Below are 13209 nucleotides of genomic sequence, written 5' to 3'. Positions count from 1 at the left end.
TTTTAAACCTGGTTTTACTCCATTTCCCAAGTAAGCAAACAGACAAACAAGTCAAGTTTGTGCCTGCAAGTGTTGCAAGTCTAGCTGATCCTGCATGATCATTTTGTGCAGGATCAGCTAGACTTGCAACACTTGCAGGCGCAAACTTGACTTGTTTGTCTGTTTGCTTACTTGGGAAATGGAGTAAAACACACACACACACACACACACACACACACACACACATATATATATATATATATATATATATATATATATGTGCATACTAATTGAAACTTTAGAAATGGCTTTCATATAATGCATTAGCCAAAAAATATTTATATTCTTTTGTATGATATTATATAGTCTTTACTATTTTGATAGGTTTGAAGGAAAGCTGAAGAAAGGGAGAGGTGATTATAATTTATACTTTTATGCTTTCATAATCACATTGATTAGAATAGACAAACATCTGTGTTATTAAATCTGTAGATTTGTGTAAGCTTGCTGTTATTCTTGTGAGAATCTGTTAAATTATGTTGTACTAATTTTATGCATGTTGAGTATTTAAAATTGGATCACACAATTTCCAGCCAATGTGAACTATCGAGTTTTTACTTGTTGGAAATAGGAACCCACATACTTCACACCAAAGAAGTAATAGACAATACAAATTTAATTTCAAGAGCATATTTTTAATGGAGTATAACTATTTAAGAATTTCTATGAACGAAGCAAATTCATCAACAGATTTGTCATATTATGTAGAACATGATCAGCAGAGATACAAATTCAGTATTCTTTATGTATAATGCATTTGAACATAGATAAATATTTTGCTGTGTTGATGAACTGTACATAGAATTTTGCTTTCTACAAGAAAAGATCAACATTCCTGTAGAAAGGCTTACACGTTAGCAACACATGACTATTAAATTATTTAAGGAATTACAACGTATACTGGAATGTTAATTAAAAGAAACTTTAATAAATTTTTCCTATATTTCGACAAGGTCACATTGCCATCTTCATGGGAACATACAAATATGACATGTGCATGCAGGCACTACAAAAAAAAATCGCTTTGCTTTATGTAGTGCCTGCGTGCACGTGTCATATTTGTATGTTCCCATGAAGATGGCAATGTGACGTTGAAGAAATATAGGAAGTATTTATTAGTTTCTATATTTCTTATATATAGAGCAACTACTCATCTATTGAACATTTTTAAAAATGAAAATGTTCAATAGATGAGCAGTTAATAATTTATGTGTAAACAAGCTTTTTACAAAATATTGCATGGTATTAATGCAAGATCTCATTTTTCGATTAAGATTATAGTTTTACAACTATAATCTTAGTTGCAGATTATAAGGTGTTCCATAAAATTGTCACACTCTTGAAAAAACATGACTGAAGGCGGAAATATAGTATCACAGTGTCGAGACCTGTTGCATTTGAAAGGTTATGGAAGTCCTAATTCAGATGTATAAAGTCAGCATAATGTTTGTGAAAAATTATACATCAGTGATATCAACTATTTAACTTCAGTTGATGTTTTTTTTTTACATAAGCCTGATCATCTTATTTTCTTTCCTAATAAATAACATTGATTTTTTCTCTACAGGAAGAAATTCTGGAAATTACAGAGAATTATAGAAAATATCATTAAACCAGTTTGGAAAGTACTGTTGCAGAAATGCTTACACATTGTGAAATTCATATGTGAATGAATATTTTTTTTTTAAAGGAGAGTTCTATTACGTTGCTCTAACTTGAATTACAATGATGGGTTATTCATGCTAGAGATGTGAGAAATTATTATCTTAAAAGGCAGTTCAGACAACATTCCAAAGAAGTGAAAGAAGGCAATATAGTTCCATTACATAAAAGATCCAAGACAGAAGTAGCAAATTACAGACCATTTAGTATCTTGAGGTAGTGGTGGTGGTTAAGAATTCAGGAATGGATGAATAGAGATACAATACTCTATAGCATCAGTTCCCAACCCGTGGTACATGTATCCCCAGGGGGGGGGGTATGTGCTGGGCCGTTCAGGGATACACGAAAAATAATCAGCAATGGTGGAAAAACAAGTAAAGTAAACAAAATGCAAAACGTTTAGTTATGGAACAATAAATGTCAGTTTTTTGAAAACAAGGGGTACAATTTATAGAAATGGGTTTAAAAGGGATACACAAATGGAAAACTGTTCGGAACCACTACTCTATAGGGTTCAGTACTGCTTTGTGAAAGATAGGTCCTGCCTTAGTAATTTATTTTTTTATAATTGCGACATCATTGTGATAAAAGAAATAACTAAACCATGATAGTTGGGACTTTGCAAAGACATTTGACAGAATACTACATGGAAAAGTTGAAGCAAATGCTAAGATAAAGGGGTGATTGGCAGACACTAAAGAGGAATATTTTAGTGAACAACATATTGATAAATGCAGATAGGAAGGTTTTATTATTCCTCTTTATAAACGACTTTGATGTGGCTGCTTCATTCAAGACTACTCTTGAGTTTGCTCGTAGTACTCTTACTTGGGGGGGGGGGGGGCTCTAAGTAAGCATGCAGGAACTGATGCTAGCCTGAGCAGTAAAAACTGACAGAATCCTCTTACTCTTCAATTGCTCTGCAATCGGAATCATTATCATTATATTCTGTAAGGGTTTGAAAATATACGGTATCTAAAATCTATCCATCAAGATACAATAACTGTTCATTTATTGTGTTTACGTTATTCAAATCTTGCCACTACTTTGTTTCTCTTCAGTCTGTTTGTTTGCTGTTAGTTTTATGCAAAAGATTTAGTACCAGATATTCTAAATCAGATTTGTTTTTCCAGATAGTATATAAATGAGATAGTATATGATGTTAACTCATCTTCATGTGCATTCTGCACTTTGCGCTAACTTTTTATTTTGCACTTTGTGTACAATGTTCTTTGCTATCTAGTGTCAGTTCATCTGTTTCAGTGACAAACTATCTTCTGCAATATACATCCTATTGGAGAATAATATTTTTTCACACGTAAACTCACTTTCATTTCACAAACAGTTTGATCTTTACAATGCTTGAGGGATATTTGAAATATAATGGGACTAGACATTGTTCAGCTCTAAAGGCATTGACTGATAATAGACCTCGTGACTTCTCAATCGTTGAGTCTGTGGTGCAATAGTCATTATGTTCCATATCATGCAGATATGTGGTCTTTTAACCATTCCTAATTTTCACTAGTGGCAGGGAATGATGTGTTGTTAATTTTAAGAAAAGATTTGTTATTGAATTTTGTTTATATCTTAGCAAAGGAAGTTTGATATGCTATAGAATGCTTGTAAACTAAGAGCAATGAGCAGAACAACATTATTCTAGTAGTAAAAGCATTTTAAAGGCAGGAATAAATATGATAATTATGATTCTCCAAGGTTGTTACATATCTGATTAGTGAGAAAGCTGATTGATTATTCAAGGGAGATAAACTATTATAATGGGAATTGTCTCATTGGAATTAATGGAAATGGTGGTTCATCATATTGGTGTGCAACTGGAGTAAATATTGTGTGTGTGCGTGTGTGTGTGCGCGCGTGCGTGCAAACTAGAGTTTGCGTGATTTCAGCAAGAAACAAAAACAAATGTGTGTGAAAGTGTGCTGGTTAAACTTGAACTCTTGTTGAACAAAACTAATTTTTATTATTCATGATCACTTGTTATGAATCTTGGATTAGATGCTATGGCTCAGAACAAATTGAAACAGAAGCCTTTCGAGAATTTTAAACACCAAAAACTACTGAAGAAATTTTGCATGATGCCTTTGTTTTTGGAAAAAGTGATGCTGATACAGTGGTGCCTTGCAATCGACACTAATCCATCGCCGAACTAATGTCGAATTGCAGGATAATATTTCCCATATAAGTCTATGGAAAATAGATTAATTCATTGTCAGACCCCCATCCCCATATTATTTACTTTACTTTACGTATTTTACTATTGTATAACACACTAAATTACAAAATACACTATTGTATACACAATACATACAATCTATTGTGCTTTAGATGTTGGAAGGGAGTCTTCTTTATCCTGTTCTACCTCTTCTCATCTCCTCTTTGCTTAAACAGGTGAGGAATTGATCAAGGGTGGACCGTCTCTCCCTCTTTTTCAAGATGGTTTTGAAGTGATGCATGATGGTTTTGTTGAACAAGTCTGTCATTTTACTCACATCAGCAGTGTTGAGGAGCCATTCCAAACGCACCTTCTCCCAATGGAATAAAACTTCTTTAATGGCAGCTGTTAGCATCGGTCCTTTTTTCCCTGCCATCCTCTTCTTCAGGTGAAATTCCTCTTTCTCTCTCTCTCTCCTTTGTTTGCTAAGTGCTCTGAGTTCTTCCACGGTTAGTTCATCATCGTGATCCTCCACAAGCTCTTCTACATGAGCCTCATCAACCTCTTCTATGTCGAGATTCTCTGCCATCGAAATGATGTCTCGCATGGTTGCAGCTGCTTAGTCTGCACTGTTGTCATCCTGAGAAAAATTAGGAACGAGTTTCTTCGATGATGCATGAAGGGTTCTCTGTTTCACTCCATCTCAGGCAGTTTTAATAACAGAAATGGCTTGGCGAATGTTGAACTCGGTCTTTCAGAAGTCCTTCAGTGTCTTGTCAGAAGAGTGAGTCACGTCAAAGTCGTGAGAACAAAACCTTGGTGTAAAGTTTTTTAAAACACATAATCACTTCTTGATCCATGGGTTGGATCAGTGACGTCGTGTTTGGAGGCAAGAACTGGGCTTTGATAAAGTCAATTTCAAGAATGTCCTCTAAGTCTTGAGAGTGGGCACTAGCATTGTCAAGGATCGGCAGTGTTTTCAAAGGCAAATTGTTGTCAGTGAGGAACTTCTTCAACTTCATTTTTGAAGTGGGCAAACACTTCAAAAATGCAATCTTTGAAAACTTGCTAGTCTACCCAGGCTTTTGCATTGGATTTCCACATCACTGGCAGTTTGGACTTAATGGTTTTCTTCCCAAAGCACCGAGGATTTTCTGAGCGGTAGACCAGAAGTGGTTTTAGTTTAAAGTCTCCACTTGCATTTGCTGCCAATAACAAAGTAAGCCTGTCTTTCATAGGCTTATGTCCCGGGAGCTTCGCTTATTCTTGCGTGATGTAAGTTCGATTTGGCAAGCACTTCCAAAATAACCCAGTTTCATCCCTATTAAAAATTTGCTGTAGCAGGTAGCCTTCATTCCTGATTAAATCTTCAAATTGTTTCATAACCTTTTTTTGCAGCCTCTTTATCTGCACTAACAGCTTCCTTCTGTCTGAGAATACTATGGATGCCTGTTCTACCTTGGAATCTGTGAAACCAACCTCAACTTACTTTGAATTCCTCAGTTTGATCTGAGGTACATCCTGGAGTTTTCTTCTGCATTTCTTCAAAAATTAACCTAGCCTCCCCATTGCCTGAGTTACTGGATCTCCCTTCATATGTTGTTCTCTAATCCAGGTGACAAGCAGCTTTTCCATCCCTTCATTGATTGAAGATCTATTCTTGTCAGAAATCTTCATTGCACCAGCAGCTTCATTGCCTAGGAACGCCATACTCTTGAGCTACATCTGTAATTGCTTTACCTTTCTTCACTTTATCTACAATTCTTTCTTCTTCTCTATGCTCAACCAAGTGTGCTTCTTTCCTGAATTATCGCTCTGTTCACTTCTCTTTAGACCCATTCTTAAATTTCACTAAAAAAAAATAACTGCAGATACACAAAATTCTTGCTTTCTGAAAAATGCAAAATTGAAAATTAGCACAAATAACAAGAGCAAACACCAACACAGCTCAACAGGAAATGACAAATAACAAATGACATCACACAATTCCATGCACGTGTACGTGCCGGCCCGTGAAATTCAACTGTCGAATTGCAGGACGTCAAATTGTGAGGCACCACTGTATTGTTTTTCTTAACTTCACGATTTGTACTTTGGAAGGAAACTAGCTATTAATTATTACACAAAGACAGTTCATCTTTAGATACAAACAGTAGTTTATGCATTTCAGAACAATATCCACCTGTATATAGTAAAATAATGAAAGTACTGATGGCCATCGGTCTTGTAAATCACTAACCCTTACCTTGCCTGTGTGATTTCTGAGCATTTTTAATACTTAAACCTGAAGTACAAAAAAAAAAAATAAAAAAATATTGCTTATGCATAGAACAGAAGGAAACCAAGGAGAACAGATTATTGTAATGGAAATTGTCTTTCAGATAACATGAGTCATACAGTTGCAACTGCCCCATGCAAGGTGTTTCAAAACAGCTTATCAGACATGCTTGGAAGGAGATGGAGTGATGCAAAAAATGTATGTATAGAATAAGATGTTACTTTGAAATAGACCATACCCAACTCTGAGGGGCACCTTAGATGGGTATACCTCATATGGGTATACCCATATGAGGTATATTCCATGATAGCCATTCACATGCAAAAAAATGTACTGTCTGACCACAGATACAAGAACCTCAGCTGGCAATGTGCCAAGAAGAGTCAATTCATGTTGAAGGGGAGAAAGAAATAAGGCGATGTATGAATTCGTTACAACACACGAAATCACGTGCTTTATACATAAAATTTTCCAACTGTTGTACAAGCAAAATAGTTACCACTTTAAAAACTAGAATTTTCATAAAAGAAAAGCTAATTTTCCAACGTATAATAATAAAAAACACTCATCCCACAAAGTCCATTGATTACCTTATTATCGGAATGGATTCGCCTTCTGCCATGCGTAGAAGTGTCGAGGGGGTCTCGCATCTGTGGTCGCACAGTATAGTGATGCAAAAAAATGTATAGCATAAGATGTTACTTTGAAATAAACCATACCCAACTCTTGAGGGTACCTTAGATAGCTCATACAGGTATACCAATATGAGGTATTCCATGATAGCCATTCACATCAAGATCCTAGTTGTTTTTGTGCTGATTTCAGCAGCTAGTTGATTCTTCCCATTATTTTGCTCTTGTCCTTTTATTTACAACTGTTATTTACAACAGTAGTCCCAACTGGAAGCTGCTTTCAAATGCAACAAGCTTAACACTTGCATAGATTATGTCCAACTATGGTGGCACTTTTTTTACATACAGCATTACAGTTATTGTTATGAATTAATTACCCTAGTATATGATATAAAAATGTTTTCATTAGAAATTTTAATTCACAAGTGATTAAAACCATATTTTAAATTTTATTAATTTGATATATATATATATATACACACACATTTATTATACCCAAGGTAAAATACTTTCTACATATATATATATATATATATGTGTGTGTGTGTGTATATATATATATATATATATATATAGCCACAATATGTTCTTATGTAACTAACTGCTAAGCTTGTATTTTGATGAACAAGAGGTTAATTTTTTCATATGACAGAAAAATAAATCATGGTTAAAGAAACCTACTTCTGTTAAGTTTTTTTGACTGTCTGTTATTCCTAGAATTTTCATAAAAGAAAAGCATATTTTAGTCATACTTCCCTAAAATAAAGCACACAAAGCAATTTGATATGTGAATTCGAACCACTGTCCTTTCCCGAGTCCTAAGATGTAATTTGCCGCATAAATGTAGAATCAATGCTTTTACAATCACAGAATATAATTTTGCACTTCTAACATTGAAGAGAAATGCAACAGAAATCTACAAGCAATTTTGAAATTTAAAAATGAATGCCAAGGAAATATTCTAAAATATTTTTTTAATATAAAAACACATTCAGTTATATACTATGAATCAATCATTCACGATATAAAAATCATTCTAAAATGCCATACAAGAGTAGAATTTGTGTATAGTTACTATTTATAGATGAAGCTGGGAATATGCTCTTTCATAATGGTTGCTTCCTCAACATTTTTTTTTTTTTTTAAAGAGTTCATATGAAGGTTTAAAGACTCGGTCCTTTCAAAGAGAAGATTATTATTATTTTTTTTTAGTTATTCTTACATAGGAAAAAAGTCTTATTTATTTCATGATGCACTTTTAAAGTAGTGAATTCTAATTAGAAATGCATGAATTTTCTACATTGAAATATGACATCTGTGTTTATATACTAACATTTAGTTATATGCTATGAATCAATCATTCACAATATAAAAATCATTCTAAAATGTCATACAAGAGAAGAATTTGTGTAAAGTTTCTTTGATATCCTTCAGAATGTTTATTTTATTACTGCATTGATATTTTATCCATTTTTTGTGTTTGTATTGAAGAGGATGAGGCAACACCACAAACTGATGTGAATTTAAGTCTGTAGGATTTCTTGAATGAATGTGCGTTTCTCTGTTTCATAACTTATAATTGATGCAATGTAATCCTAATATTACTATTTTGAAATAGCTTAAAGAAAATAGGGAAATGGTTTTTAATACGGGATATTCCAATTGATATTTTATAATGCTACCTAACTTCTAATTTAAACTGAATATACATATAACTTAAATTATACGTTATTTGCCAGATTTTGCAAAAATTATTTATTTCAGAATGGTTTGAACAAATTAATTTCTGATGCCTTTTCTGTTAAGACATAAGTTATTTATGATACTGTGAATTGAAAAGTCAGAAATTTGTCTTCATGACAATTGTCATTACTAAAGGCTGCTTCTAAGATTATTCTTCAAACAAAATTTAAAAAAATGTCCAGTATATCTTTTCCATAGCATTCCCACTCATTTTATTCATATATATATATATAATTTTTTTATATATATATATATATATAATTTTTTTATATATATATATATATATAATTTTTTTATATATATATATATATATAATTTTTTTATATATATATATATATATATATATAATTTTTTTATATATATATATATATATAATTTTTTTATATATATATATATATATATATATAATTTTTTTATATATATAAACCTGAAACCCTACTCTTGATTACCGTATGTTCATGAAACTTTTTCTAACACTTCAGCTCTCCTATTAGTGGAATGGTGGTCTTACTCCAGAAATGAAATTCATCTCCCACCTAAAGAAAGTCACAAATATCTATCTGTGGCAGGATCTGATTTCCCCTCCTCCTCTACCCTGTTGGTTGAGAGTAAATACACTAACCACTTGGTTAACCAAGCTATCAATTTTATTAACATATGGTATTTTTATTAACTAGTTTCTATACTGTAATTTCTTCAGGGATAAGAATTTAAAAAAAAAAATACCAAAAAGGCATCAGATTTCTTCAGGGACAGGAATTAAAAAAAAAACACCAAAAAGATGCCAAATAAAGTAGCAAAACTACAAGCATACAAAAGTAAGAACATTAAGTACATGACTAAAATAGCACAGTAAGCTTCATATATCCAATATCATGCACGAGCATCATTGTTCAGGACAAATAGTTGAGAATAAGACCTTTGTTTTTGTAGACTGTGTCAACAAAATGGCAAAGCATTATAAACAATTCATTTGCCAACAGAATAAAGCAAAAAATACTATGGCCATAGCATCAGCTACTTGTGGTTCTCTTATAAGGCATTTACAAGAGTATGATGGGCGATGTTTACTTGCTTGACATGATGCTTAAACTGAATAACAGTCTGTTGTTATTTTACTATCAAAAAGGTCTGTTTAAATTTTATATGTTAACAGAACTTAATATACAAAATGTTATATTCAGGCAATAACAATGAGAGAAAAGGAGTAGCTATAGTATTCAACACTAAATACAAGGATAATCTTCTTGAATGGTGGGCAATATCAAGTAGAGTGATGTGGCCAAATATCAGAATTTGGCCACATCACTCTACTTGATATCACAATATCAAACTTATTTGTGCCTCTGGTCCCACAAAAGGTTCTACTAAGAAAGAAATGGAGGAATTTTTTGAGGCATTACAGAATGCAGCTAACACAATGAAAAAGGAAAAGTTGGTCCTTGTTGAAGAGCTAAACAGTGAAGTAGGAAATAATTATCAGACATAGAAATGCTTTGGGAAAATTTGTAGGAAAGAGCAAAGCTAATAATCATGGTAAGTGCCTGCTGGATTTCTGTTCAGGACATGGACTAGTTATTACTAATATCATGTTCCAACATAAAAATGTATGCAAATTCACATGGAGAGAAGATGCTAGAAATAAAGTCTCATTGAGTATGTTATAGTTGATAGCGATATTTTCCCACTTTGGACACTACAGTGTACAAAGGATTTGAAATAGGAAGTGATCGCTATTTAGTTTTGAGCAGGATAAAATTGAATTTCATATCGAAAAGAACAGTGTGTAAGAAAGTTTTAAAATGAATCAAAATTGAGCAACTTTTAGAGGTGAACTGTAGACTAAAATACAGAAACATCATTCAAGAAAAAAATGAGAGTTTGAAAACAAGAACCAAACCTCAGAGACTCAGTGGCAACCCATGAAGAAAATATTGATTCAGCCAGTGAGGAATGTGATGAGGTTGTCTCCAAGGAGAGAAAAATCAGAACTCCATGGTGGACTCAGGAAGTTAAAGAAGCAGTCGATGAAAGTAAGAAAGTATATCAAAAGTTCCTGGCAATAAGTCAGCATGACTTATTGCCAGGAACTTATTTCTCTCATCTTAGAGAATATAGAGAAAAATGTAAGAAAGAGAAGCACTGTAAAACTAGCTAAACAAATGTCATGGAAGACTTTGGTAAGAACATGGAAAATAAATATCAGGAAGATAGCAAAATATTCTGGAAGCTATCTATTAAAAAAGCTTAGAAATGGAGGAAAGAGTACTGTAAAAGGAATCAGAGATAATAAAGGTATCATGAAAATTGAAGATAAAGATATCCTTGATGTATGAAGTAATTACTTTGAAAGATTACTAAATGAAATAAGTAGTGGCAGCACAGTAGTAGAAAACTCCCAACAGGAATGCAGTCAGGAATACATATTCATACTTGAAGTAGAAAAAACACTCAAAAACTTGAATGTGGAAAGGCAGCTGGAGATGAGATTCAACCAGAAATATGAAGATATAAAAGCTTTACAGTGTCTACTGTATAATTTTAGAAGGCCTGGTCAAAGGAGTGAATTCTAGTTGATTACAGTAGGGCTTTCATAATACCCATCTACGTGAGAATTAGAGGTATTTGCCTACTGAGTGTTCCTGGTAAGATTTATGCAAGTATACTTAGTAATGGCTAAGAAAAAATTGTGGAAGGAAAGCTTGATGAAGAACACACTGGATTCAGACCAAGTAGAAGTTGTCAGGATCAAATTTTCTTTAAGAGAAATCTTGGGAATATAACAAGGATTTGTATTTAAGTTTTGTAGATCTGAAAAAGGCATATGACAAGGTGCCTATGACTATTCAAAGTATGGGACATTATATCAAGCAATATATCTCTATTTAAGCAGTAACTCAATAGTTATAGAATTGAAGAAGGTACAGGAAAATGGTTTGATGTTAAATCAGGTATGTTGATAGAGGTGCACATTATCTCCACTGTTATTTATTATCTGTATGGATCACACAATAAAAATAGGCACAAACATCGAAAACCACAACTATATCCTGAATGGTGAAACTATACAACAGTAAAACATTTCAGCTATTTTGGCACAATTTTTCGTGAAAATAGCAAATTAAATATGGAAATGTACAACAGAATTGGTAAAGCTAGCATGGTAGGAAGTCATCTGAATAAATTTATATGGGGTAAGAAAGAATTAGTTAAAACATTAAATTAGCTGTATACAAGACAATATTTAAACCAATTTTAACTTATGAATCTGAGAGCTGGGTTAGAAATGAAACACTTGATCAAAGACTGGAGGCCACAGATGTGAGAATTCTGAGAAAGATTAGTGGAGTGAATAGACTGCATCAATGGCAATATTATATTTAAAATGAGGATATTAGGAAAGGACTTGCCATTGTTAGCATTTAGTAATGTGTTAGCAAAGCTAATCTCAGAGAGTATGGTCACTTAAACAGAACGGGAGAAGAAAGATTAGTAAAACAAGTGTTCTTTGTCAGGTTAGCAGGAAAAAGACCAGAAGAAGACCGAGATGTAGGTGGATTGATACAATAAAAAGTTCCTTAGAAGATAGAAATATAAGATCTGATAATATATTAATTTGGAAGGAAGCTGTTGATCAGAAGTTAGTAATCATGTAACTTTTTCATGTATTATGGACCCTTTGTCCAAAAAGAAACCAAACTTTTGATAGAAAATAAAATACAGGCCAATTATAATTATTCAAATCATTTATTTCAATCAGTATACTCTCCTTCAGCTTTGATACAGCGTTTGACATGGTCAATTAATTCGTTAAACGAATTTTTATGTCGGTTTTTGGAATACTGTTGAGGGTCGTGGTTACTACCGCTTGAACGTTTTCGATGGTGTCGTATCACTTTCCTTTCATCGGCAAATGAAATCAGGGGAAGAAAAAGAATTCACAGGGTGCTGAATGGCGAATACAGCGAGTGATCCAACACACAAACTTGGTTTTTGCTCAAAAACTGTCTCACAATGTTCGAATGATGAGATGGTGCATTATTGTGCAAAAGTGACCAGCTACCAGCATGACGATATTCATGCTGTACGCGATGGATTCTCGCTATCAATCGCTTCAAAACTTCGAGATAATACTCACCATTGACCATTTGGCCAAGCAGAATGAATTCTTTGTGGATAATGCCCTTGGAATCGTAGAAACAAATTAGCATTTTTTTTACTTTTTGACTTCTCCAAGCGACTTTTTTTTTGGATGCTCTTCTTCTGATAGTCTCCGGTGTTTTGTTTCGGGCTCATACTAAAAAACCACATTTTGTCACCAGTAACAATCGTTTCAAGGAAGTTTGACTCCTTATGAGTGGTTTTAATGAGGTCCTTGCAGTGTTCAATTCAATACATTTTTTAGTCGTTGGTCAATTTGTGGGGAACAAATCGCGAATTCAATTTATGAAGGCCCAAACTCTTTGTCAAAATGTAGTGCACAGTTGATTTTGGAATCCCCAATTCATCTTCAATCAATCTCACAGACGATTTCAGGTTTTCTTTGATGAAATTGTGCACTTTTTGGATGTTAACTTTGCTCAGTTCAGTTTTTGGACAGCCCAGCTTTTCGTCGTCCTCAAGCGTTTCATGACCACTTTGAAATCGCTTAAATCACTCGTAAACTTGAGTACAGGATAAGC

At 33.3% G+C, this 13209-nt stretch overlaps 1 protein-coding gene across 3 annotated transcripts in view; it reads left to right on the top strand.

The window, feature by feature from the left end:
• Eaf6 (chromatin modification-related protein EAF6/MEAF6) overlaps positions 1-13209 on the top strand; it is a 140607-nt gene that overhangs the window by 74839 nt on the left and 52559 nt on the right. For all 3 annotated transcript variants that reach the window (XM_090409513.1, XM_090409512.1, XM_090409511.1), the window contains exon 6: positions 364-392. In XM_090409513.1, coding sequence (XP_090265639.1) covers positions 364-392 — 29 coding nt within the window. The remainder of the gene's footprint in view (positions 1-363; positions 393-13209) is intronic.

Source organism: Typopeltis vanoorti, chromosome 19, assembly GCF_054136105.1.
Source record: "Typopeltis vanoorti isolate ZY-2024b chromosome 19, IOZ_Tvanoo_1.0, whole genome shotgun sequence".
In the NCBI taxonomy this organism is placed as follows: domain Eukaryota; kingdom Metazoa; phylum Arthropoda; class Arachnida; order Uropygi; family Thelyphonidae; genus Typopeltis; species Typopeltis vanoorti.
The sequence above is the reverse complement of the archived record's forward strand: the minus strand, read 5'-3'. Positions and strand labels throughout refer to the sequence as shown.